The sequence below is a fragment of the Babylonia areolata genome, chromosome 28 (genome assembly GCF_041734735.1).
Source record: "Babylonia areolata isolate BAREFJ2019XMU chromosome 28, ASM4173473v1, whole genome shotgun sequence".
In the NCBI taxonomy this organism is placed as follows: domain Eukaryota; kingdom Metazoa; phylum Mollusca; class Gastropoda; order Neogastropoda; family Buccinidae; genus Babylonia; species Babylonia areolata.
This window is the reverse complement of record NC_134903.1, coordinates 14,975,380-14,986,816: the sequence shown is the minus strand read 5'-3', so window position 1 is coordinate 14,986,816 and position 11,437 is coordinate 14,975,380. Positions and strand designations below refer to the sequence as shown.

The 11,437-nt window shown below is 40.2% G+C and overlaps 1 protein-coding gene across 1 annotated transcript; it reads left to right on the top strand.

The window, feature by feature from the left end:
- Positions 1 to 2,682: 2,682 nt before the first annotated feature.
- LOC143301887 (polyadenylate-binding protein 1-A-like) lies at positions 2,683 to 8,236 on the top strand. The gene has a single exon (XM_076616317.1). The coding sequence runs from the start codon at positions 2,683 to 2,685 to the stop codon at positions 3,715 to 3,717; it is 1,035 nt and encodes a 344-aa protein (XP_076472432.1). The 3' UTR covers positions 3,718 to 8,236.
- Positions 8,237 to 11,437: the final 3,201 nt, after the last annotated feature.

The window sequence follows — 11,437 nt, the reverse complement described above, 5'->3', positions numbered from 1 at the left end:
TGCCTTGACCAGCAGCACGCTCCGCCGCCAGGCATATTTCCAATACCGTTGGACGAGAGTTAATAATAATAATAATAATGGATACTTATATAGCACACTATCCAGAAATCTGCTCTAGGTGCTTTACAAAAACGCTTTTGATAACATAAAACATTATATCTATGTTACATACACACACCAAAATGTGACCACACACACACACGCACGCACGCACGCACACACACACACACACACACACACACACACACAGCATACATACATTTTAACATACATGTGTATCTAACAGCTACCCTAACACATACGCACACATAGGCAGGCACAAACTTACATAGACACACGCACACACAATACACATTTATATACATGCATGTAGTTGTGGACCTGCCACAATTGAACTTATTGCTGAGGGAAAAGGTGAGTTTTGAGACGAGATTTAAAAGATGCGAGGGAATCAGAATGACGGAGGTTATCAGGGAGCTTGTTCCACGTCTTTGGCGATTGAAAAGAAAACGATCTGTGTCCATAGGTCTTACTTCTGACGTGAGGTATCCTGAGAAGTCGAGTATCAGAGGAAGAACGGAGCTGGCGAGACGGGGTATAGATATGGATGAGTTCAGAAAGATATTTGGGGCCAGATCCGTTGACTGCAGAAAAGGTCAGAGTGGATAGCTTATAGTCTATTCGATCAGAAACAGGCAACCAGTGGAGAGACTGAAGGAGAGGAGAAACATGGTCAAATTTAGAAGCTCTGCAAATGAGTCTGGCAGCGTTATTCTGAATTCTTTGGAGTCTGTCTAACAGGTATTTGGGAAGGCCGGCCAAAAGAGAGTTGCTTTAATCCAATCTTGATAGAACCAGAGAGCATACAAGTGTCTTGGTTGCATCGGTTGAGAGATAGTGGCGGATAGAGCTGATTCTACGCAGTTCCAAATAGGCAACTTTACAGATATTCGAAATGTGCTGTTGGAAGGAAAGAGACTGGTCCAGGATTACACCAAGACTGCGAACAGAGGGAGAAAGTGAAACAGGTGTGCTATTGATCAGAACAGAGTCAGGAAAGGAAGGATGTTGACGAAACTTCTTTGGACAGGTTATCATAAATTCAGTCTTATCATCATTTAATTGCAGCTTGTTGAGAGTCATCCAGTCCTTTAGGCCAGCAATGCACTCCTGTGTTTGAGTCACCAGTGCATCAAATTCAGCTATGGAAGCCGACTGATAAAGTTGTGTGTCATGAGCAAAGCTCTCATGCGACATCGCATGATGACTGATGACATCCGACACAGGAGCCGCATACAGCACGAAAAGAACAGGACCTAGGACGGACCCTTGTGGGACACCATATTTCAAGGCAGATACTCTAGAGTATGTACCATTTACACACACTTTCTGTGTACGATCTGACAGGTAAGACGTGATCCATGCTAGTGCAGTGTCACGAATACCAAAGGAAGTTTTAAGTCTGTTCAAGAGGATAGAGTGGTCGAGTTGACCGAGTTGGGAATGTCTTTCTGTCTTATGAATACTGGTTTGATTGTCGAAATCGAAGCCGAGTGCGCCATTTCTGTTACACTGAAGTCGAATGACACCAAAGGGGGGTAGAGGGTGGGGAAATAAATGAACGATGACTGCGATCGACTTCTATGGAAGAAACAGCGGCGCAGAGCGATCGAAATCCTTCCAAACGTAGACTGTGAATGACGGCCTTCCAAACGTAGACTGTGTATGACGGAGAAAAAAACAACTAAGTCCAGAAAATCCCTGAGCTCAGTTCGCGTTCGGTTTGTTGAGAGAGCGCAGTAAGCGTGTCCGTACGGCACGAGAGCCACTCACCGAATCACTCAGTCTCTTCACCCTCCCCCCCCACACACACACATCTTCATACTATAGGCCCTACATATATGCTAATAAATATGCGCACCTGTGCATGTGTGTCATTATTATCAATGTTAAACATTTGTATTTATTACGGTTTTCTGTTTAACATTTGAATTTTATATCATGCATTGGCCGGGTGCGGCCAGTGTATTGCCATTTTCAATTTATTATTTGTTATTTTTAAACGATTGTTTAATGTATTTTTTCTTTCTGTACTGCTTGTTCGACGCTTTTGCATTGAACTCAAACAAACACACACACACACACACACTGGCACAGACACACACACACACACACACACACACACACACACACACACACACACAAATTAGAATGAAAAAAAAGTATTCAGCCACGGTGATCTTGCCCGAGTGACCCGGCCTAGAAATCAGAACTAAACCACTGAGGAAAACCGGACAACAGTTGAATGTATTGTCATATTCTGAATAATATGTCGACCAATCATTTGCAGAACATCTGACCACTTCTATTGAAAACATTGCATTTATGTCTGGCGTGTCATAGATGACACAGGGAAAGTATTTATTTACAAAGAAAAATCATATGCCTCAGTCAACAGAATTTATTATTTTTTTATTATTAGTTAGACTGTCTTGGACGTCATTGTAAAGTCTAAACCATGGAGATGCCATTGACCTGACGATCACTGTCACGTAAGCAAAGGTTTTGAAGAATTGGGAAGTGATTCTGCAAAAAGATCATCTCGAGTCGGGAAGTAACCCGGATTCCACGCATGCGTGTTTGGGTCTGTAGGTCGGCAACCATCCGCCATTATCGCCAAGAATGGAGTCGACAGCGGCTGCGAGCGCATCTGAAGATCAAGTATCTCCAGTGAATGGCCAGGCTGCAGATGGCCAGCGCACTCCAATTGAAGTGATTCCAGGAACAAACCTGTATGTAAAAAATCTCAATGACAGCTTCGATGATGATGGTCTGAAGAAGCTGTTTGCACGATTTGGAACCATTACCAGCGCAAAGGTAATGACAAACGAAGGTGGCCGTTCGAGAGGATTTGGCTTTGTCTGTTTCACAACTGTTGAGGAGGCTTCTGAAGCCATGCGTGTCATGAACGGTCAGATTGTTGCTTCCAAGCCTTTGTATGTTGCTGTAGCCCAGAAAAAAGAAGAAAGAAGAGCTTTTCTGACGAAGCAATACAGCCAACGGTTGGCTGGAGCTCAAGCCGGTAGCCAGCCTCCCAACCAAGTCCCCACTCCTCCTGGTGCTTCCCCGCAAGCCCAACCCTCGCCCCAACTACCGGTGTCCAACGTAGTCCCAGGACCCTCCCCTCATACCCCACAACCCCAGCCACCTGTAGTTGCCACGCCTCCCTTGCCACAACAGTATGGGGGAATGAATAATTTCATGCTGATGACTCCTCAAGTTGGACCTGCAGCAGCGGCCCAGGCTGGGTACTTCTTCACCCCCTCACCACTGACTCCAACACCAACAACCATGCATCAGATCTACGCTCCGGCAACTGCTCGTTGGCCAACGCAAGTCTATCCTGCCATGCCCGCACACCAAAGTCAAGCCATTACAGGAGTACGTTACCCTCATGTGCACACGAACGCCACAAACCAGCAGACGGCATCCATTGCTCTGAGTCCTGCAGTGCGACCAGTGCATATAAGTCAGCATGGTTATAATACACCACTGCTTACTCATCCACCTTTCACGGTCCCTGTCGGTGTGGGCCATTCTGCCAGTGTGAACTCCTACCAGGGTGTAGCAGTGCATCCCATGCACAGTGCTGGTGTGGCTGCTTTCCCACAGGCACAGACTCGCTGGGGCTTGCATAGTCATCAAGGTGATCCATAACGTTGTTTTTCGCTGCTGGGGATTTGTTCTGTACAGTTGAAATGTTCGTTGGATGTGATGGTCCTCATGTGAGATGGTACGATGAAAGATAACTTTTTTTTTTCACCTTTTTTTTTCATTTTAACAACCAGTGTGGGTGTTGAGTTATCAGCCATGTTTTAGAGATTGTGAAACTTCCTGATTGAAATGTTTGTGCAAATCATTGGGTGCAATCTACTCTGTTTCCATGGTCAGGTGTGGCCAAGTCTGCAGTATGTCTGTATGTATGGTGGGAAGAATTTGCAAGCTGCCTAGTCTTCATCATTATGGAACACTTGATAACTGTCTGTCATGAGGGAGATTTCACTTTAGTTGTGAGAAGAAAGGGCTCTGGCTAATGTTTGACTTGTTGACTGTTGTGATTGTGTTTTTCAAGATTGAAACAATATTTATTTGCCTTGCTTTCAAATTCAGCATCGTTCATGATGATCTGAAATGTTGAAGACTGATAATGTGATTCGCTGTTTAAATGGTTGATCATTGACATTTGCGATTAACCAATAATGATTTTGTTTTCCTGTGACATGGACAACTGCAGATGGACCCTGAACTGGTAGTGGATCCTTCATTTTCTCATTTCCATTACTCCCATGTCACCCTGAAAACATGGTTATTTCGCATGTATGGTACTGCAAACTGTTTTACATTATCTGATGTAGGGAAGGTTGTCATTTTATATTTTATACAATGTGAGCACGTTGATGTTTGTGTGTTTTTTCATTATTTTCCTTTTTTTTCTTTTTCTTTTTTCGTGTGTGTGTTTTGTTTTTTTCTTTCAGTTTTTTAATCAGATGAAGTGAGTGAAGGTGGTGGTTGTGTTTGTGATTTTGTTTTTCTATTGTTAGTTTTTAAGAATCATTTTAAGTAACTTTTGCAGGTGAAAACCTCATTATTATTTTTTTCTTTACCAGATGAAAAGATTTTTAAGAATGGACATGGTCAGGCTGGTGTTTGTCTTGTCTACTTTACTGTTCCTCGTCAGTGTCCCAGCCCTCACCTTGTCGCCTAAACGTTTCTCCATTGTGAGTGATATGCAGGACAGATGAAAACAATAATGATGAGTCTTTTTTTTTTTCCTTTTTTTTTTTTCATTGGTTAACTTTCTGTTGTATAGTTTTCTACATTCCTGACACTGAAATATAGTCATGGAAAGCTAAAGTGTTCTAATTCTCTCTGTTGGAGACTGACATGCTGCAGGCTGCTATTGGCGCTGTACATGTCATACTGATAGTGCTGATGGTGGTGCAGTTTGATTGTCGTGGGCCACAGATCTGATACACGTGATCTGAGAAAGCCAGGGGTGTGATGGACTGGTCTTGTCCGGAATTTGTGTGGGATTTGACTGATACGTTGTAGGAACCAATAGTAAGACCAGAGAAAATCACAAAGTGGCTTCAGCCAGCAGCTTCTCTTGATGCATTACCTCCCTTCCATTTTATGCATTCAGCACCCTCTTCCATTCCTGCAGCCTAAAAAAATACATTATATCTTCTTACTATTTTTATTACTAAAATGGGGTTTCGGACGAGAGGTGAGCCATGGGGTAATGCCACTAAAACCACGCAGACGGTGGGACAGTTAAAAAAAAAAAAAAAAAAAAAAAAAATATATATATGAAAAAAAGAAGAAGAAAATACCGTGGCACTGATTAAATCAAGTTTTATTACATCTGACACTGCAGATTTATATTGTATTATTCTGTTTTTTTTTGTCACACAGATTTCATTTGTGAAATTCAGGCTACTCTCCCCAGCAAGAGTGCATCGCTACACTAAGAGCGCCACCCCCTTCCCCTGCACCCCCCTGTCTGCAGGATTTTTTTTAATTTGTTTTCCTATTAAAGTGGATTTTTCTACAGAATTTTACCAGGGACAACCCTTTCATTGTCGTGGGTCCTTTTACGTGCACCAAGTGCATGCTGCACATGGGACCTCATCTGAATGACTAGCATCCAGACCACCACTGAAGGTCTAGTGGAGGGGGAGAAAATATTGGTGACTGTGCCGGGATTCAAACCAGGACACTAAGATTCTATCGCTTCCTGGGCGGATGCATTACCTCCAAGCCATCACTCCACTTTTATATTGAGATTTCACAGATTGTTGACTTGTTGAAGAGGCAATACTCTGAAATTCTTGTAAATGGATTGTTGAAGGACACAAATCTCATTGCCTTTTTCCTGCCATGTTCATTTCTTCTTTGCCTTTCTGTTGTTTTCCTTTTTTTGTACTATTACTTTTTAACAGCGTGTTCATTGTATGCAAACTTTTCTTTGGTTTTCCGATTTCATTTTCATGGAAAAATTCTGTCACAAAAAATTGAGATAAACATCTGTTGATCAAAAAGATCGGGGTTTTTTTTGTTTGTTTTGTTTTGTTTCTGTTTTTAAACAAGTACCTGTCTCTGACACTTTCTCTATGCCTCTGCTTTCTCTTTTTAATAGATTTCTATTTTATTTCAGATCTGTGTAAATATGAATGTGAACCAGCCAACAACCCAGTCCCAGTTATGGTTGAATGTGTATGTGCATGTTTTCAGCTACCGTGCAAGTACTACCCCCTTCAGGAATCAAACATTGCAGGGTGGTTGAGTTTCTGAATAAGACCTTACTTGTAATTAAGAGTTGAGTCTAGTGACCCATTACTAGCATCAGCTTTTACTTTTAGCTCAGGTTTTTCTCATTTTGTGATATGATAGTATTCTGGGCATCATCAATAATGATCAGTCTCGTTCAACACTTGTCAAAAAGAGAAAAGGCATGATGCTGTATTGATTGGGGTAACAGGTTGGATTTTTTGGGAAAAAATTTATATCCAGTTCTTATGGCACGTGGTATAGTGACCGGCTGGAGTGAAAGTATGATCTCCATCAAAGTTCAGGCTCCAGAGTTCAAGATCACAGCATGGCACAGATAGTAAAAACATGTATTTCTGTACAAAATAGATAAGGTCCTTATTATCTATATTATTGTCTTTATTATACAGTGTTCCATTTTGTAAGGTCTTGGTAATGACCAAGAAAAAAAGTAGAACCAGGATTCAAAGGTCAGGGTCAGAATGTTATTCGATATATGTAGCATAGATAGTGGGAAGGAAAAATAGAGATATGGTAAAGCTGGTCAGGCATCTGCTTGGCAGATGTGGTGTAGCATATATGGATTCGTTCGAACGCAGTGACGCCTTGAGCTACTGAAACTGAACTACTGAAACTGGAGTTCTTCATTCACTTTTTATCAAACCTGGTATGGTTATAGTGATTCTCTAGAAAGGGCTAAAACATAAACCCTTAAACTCATAAAAAAAAGTCATAGGTTAGAGATAAAGGTCACAATAGTGTGTGATTCAAAATACCCAATTGAAAGGTGATGTGGTTTGCTTGTGTGTGTGTGTGTTTGGTTTGATCTGTACCATAATTTCTGTGTTGGATTAAGTGTGTATCACGTTGACTTTGTGAGTCATAAACTATTGAAGGCATACTCTCACTTGTTTCAGAAGGGCATTACAAGTATAACTTTGTAACTTAACTAGGTTTCTTGCACAGGTTCAGTTAGTGTGCAGTGAATGCTATTGTATGGTCACAGAATCTGCCCTTTTTGCTTTTTTCTTCTTTTTTTAAATTTAAATTTTTTTTTCTTTTTCTCAGTTTGGGGTTTTTGTTAGTAGATGAGTGGATTGGTGTATCATGCAAGGTTGTAGGAAGGACAATTTCAACATCATGGAAACTAATAAATCGGAAGCAAAAAAAAAAACAAAAAAAAAATTGCAGAACCTGTGGTACAAATTCGCATAACCATGATAATCTCTGTCTTTTGAAGCTTAGCATGCCTGAACAAACAAAAAGGAGTCCAGATGAAAAAAGAAGCTGAAACTAAGGTACTCTGCTAGAATACAGATCACAGCATTTGATGTGTGTATTGTTGTGATAGAAAGGAAAGAATGCACATGTTCTGTGGACCTAAAATACATTAGGTGTATAATAAAAGCTCCCCTAGCTTTTGCGACCATGGGGACAGTGAATTCATATCTGTTGTGTCTGTGGCTTAGAATACGAATGTTGAGCCCAGTCCTGTCCTTTGGATAGTTGAAGTAAGAAAGGACAAAGGTTTGAGCAATTCCAGTGTGCATTTCTCTCTCTCCCTCTCTCTTTCTCCTCTCTCTCTTTCTCTCTCTCTGTTTAAATTTCATTGCAGAGGAGATGTGGTGTGTAATTTCATCAGCACAAGTGATAGTAATGTTAACTTTGAAAGAGATGGCATGACTTTCACAGTGCTTAAACCCTTGTGGAGGGAAGTACATTGCATTAAAAAATAGAAATAAAAACAGAACAAAAGAAACCCCATGATTGCAGACTATTTCCCATACCCCTTTCCTGCAAACAGACACATTCTTTCCGTCTTCTTTTTTCTTGAAATATTTCTTATGATTATTTTCATTTTATACACATAGTCAAAATTTCCAAACAAGAGACGCCACACTTACAGCAGAGGAGCATGGGAAGTAAATTTTAGAATTAGGAAATGTATTGATTGTTTACAAATCATTGTTTTTGTATAATTGCATTTCATCTCAAAGAACTTCGCAAAACTACTACGCTCATGGCATCTGCTGAAGTTTGGTGGTTGTTTGTTGTTGTTTTTTTTAATATCATGTCGACTTTTAGCATTATTTTGAACTTATTTTGTGTGTTTGTGGGGGTGGGGGACAATGCTTGTCAGATACTGTGAATGGCCAAAGCATGGACAATGCCCTCATCTGTGGATGCTACACTACAAAACTTGTGACATTACCTCAATTTAAACAGTTCGTTTCATTTTGGTACTGAAAGAAAACGTGTGAGAGAGACATAGAGCAACATGGAAAGTGTGTGTATATGTTTATACATGTGTGCGTGAGTGTGTGCGTATGTGTGTGTGAGCATGTTCATATGATGTGCCTTTGAGTTTGATTTCTCCTTGCCCTTTCCCCTACCCCCACCTCCACCCTCCGCCCACACACATCCCCCATCTCGTTCGCCTCCATCTCCACGCTCTTTTCCCGAGAAATAAACTCCAGTATGTTAAGTATCTGGTATGAACATGAATACATATGAATGATAATATATCCCATCATTTTGTTTGACTGTTTTTGATGATGTTCGAAATTGAAATTGGGCTCTTTGTTTCCAGTCTTAAATGATGATGATGTTGAATGATTAATATAATGCTTGGTTATTTATTAAAACTGCAAGAGAACAGTTCTTTGGGAAGAGGGGGGGGGGGGGGGGGGGCTGTGTATAGTATTGATGATGTAATGTTGTGTGACTGGACATGTCAGTTTTATTTTGTTGTTATTAAAGCATGATAAATTGTTGATTGTTTGACATTTGATTGCTGGCCATGCTTAGTATGATATGTTTGTTATTGTGTGATTTTTTTTTTTTTTTTTTTTTCAAATGGGTACATGAATATGAGAAATAAGGGGTGAGGTGCATTGTGTGTGTGTGTGGTGGTTGTTTTTTTGGGGGGGGCTGGGGGGGGGGGCGTCATCAGCAGCAAGAATGTTCCGTTGTATAACGCAAAATGTCATTACACTTACAGTAGTACTTATTTGTTACTGCTATAGTGATCTTTGTGATGTTTCTTGTTCTGTTAATGATCTGGGGTAACAACAGATTCTCTTTTTGAATCAAAGGAGATTGGGTTAAACATTTCATGATTTATTATAGTTATATACCCTGCCTTGTGAAGCTGCTTGGTTTAAGTGTCCATAACCAAAGAATAAAAAAAAAAAAATCAATTTCAGCTTTGAAACAAATATTTTTTTCTTATTTTCAATTTTATCAAGGGCTTACTGTTATAGTGTTTTTTGTGTGTGTGTTTTTGTTTTTCACGTTTACAGGCATGAAACTGAACCATTGTATTCTCAACTCGGACTGCAACTGTTCAGTATGAACCAAGTTGAAAGAAAAATCTGGACATTGATTTTCAAATTGCAGAAATTGTAAAATATTGAATTTTTTTTTTTTTTTTTTTTTTTTTTTTAAATTGCTGCTAATTGTTTCTCCAATCTGTAGTATTCATAACATGTCCGAAAGTTGGTCAAAAGAGGGTGGCATATTACTGTAATCTGAAGTTCAGGAATGAATTGACAGAATACTCAACACAACTGAACAAATAAAAGGTTAAACTTAAAGTGAGATGGTCATTTGGGCAGTGGAATAGTATTTTACCGAAATAGCATGTTATATTTTATTCATATAATTTGTATCTTATTGATATTCAGAGTTTACAACTACTACTTTCAAATACCTGGCTGGTGATTGTATATATATTTTTTTTTCAAAGCAAAAAAATCAACAAAGTTCTATTTCGTATCATTTATTTTTTTTGTATTTAAAGTTTCAAATTGCAGGGAATAAAAAAAACACCCGCCCAACATAACTTAGCATTTGTTATAATGGTGTACATCATACAGGGGAAGTGAATGATTGATATGTGGCAGACGGCCTGTGGTGTGTGATGAAGACTTGACACTGGTAATTGTTTTTTTTGTTGTTGTTGTTTTTAAGTAATTTTGATGAATTTGAAACTGTAATAAACCTCTCCACTCCAGGAACTAAGTTCCACCCTTCCACCTGGCAAGCACTGAGAGAATAATATTGGGGTTCATCTGATCGTGGGGTCAGCTAAGCGCAGCTGGTGCAGACTGTGTGCTTGGCTGTTAAAGCTATGCACATGATTGGCTGAACTGGGGTCAATTTTACAATCTTTTATGTTTTGTTTTTGGCTTAAGAAACGGAAAGCAAACTTTCGTTGGGGATACCAGCAGGTCAGGCTTGCACTGTTGGCAACACCAGTTATGGTTGTCTTACGTTTTCCTTCCGTCGTGTGCAAGCTTTTGGTGTGTTTGCTGCCACAGCCAGGCCAGAAACCTTTGCCAGGCCTCACTGAGCTGAGATGACACAGACCATGTGCTTGGCTATCTACATGGTGGCACTGCGGAACTTCGAGCGGCAAGGATGACCTACAGGAGTGGAAAGGTTTATTGTGTTCTGGCTTTGGTCAGCACTCTTGGATTAGAAACGAAAACGGAAGGAAGAATGAAGGAAACAATGAAGACTTTGTTTCTATCAAGTATGGTAACATTTGTGTCAAGCTTTTGGTGTCAAAATGACTGGGAGAGAGAGGGGGTGGGGTGGGGGGTTATCTACTTTAAATTGTTTTTTGGTTTTTTTTGGGTCATGTGTCATTGTGATTTGTCAAATGCATTTACCATATTCTGTAACTGATCTATCATGAATGATGCGGATGAATATATATGATCTGTTGCTTCCCCCAAAGTTTGTTCATGAAAAGTGCAAGTTCACAAAATTCCGATGATAGTCTGAGGGAGGGGTTGGGGGTGTTGTGTTGGATGAGGGATGAAAACACATGTGTAGATGTTAATGAACTTATGAATGAATGCCAGGTTGGCTAAAGTTGTGTTGAATTGAAAAAATGTGCCAATTCCATATCTCCAACCCTCACCCTCCTCCCCACCCAAAAAAAAAAAAAAAAAAAAAAAAAAATCCTGATGTTTCAGTTTGTCCAGTATATTGTAGATCTCCCGATAACTGATTGTTACCCCTCCTCCTGCCCCCCCCCTCCCCCTTTCTCTCTCTCTCTCGCTCTCTCTCTCACACACACATAATCATATGCCAGTTG

Coding starts and splice junctions, on each gene's coding strand:
- LOC143301887 (XM_076616317.1), top strand. CDS start 2,683: ATGGAGTCGACAGCGGCTGCGAGCGCATCTGAAGATCAAGTATCTCCA.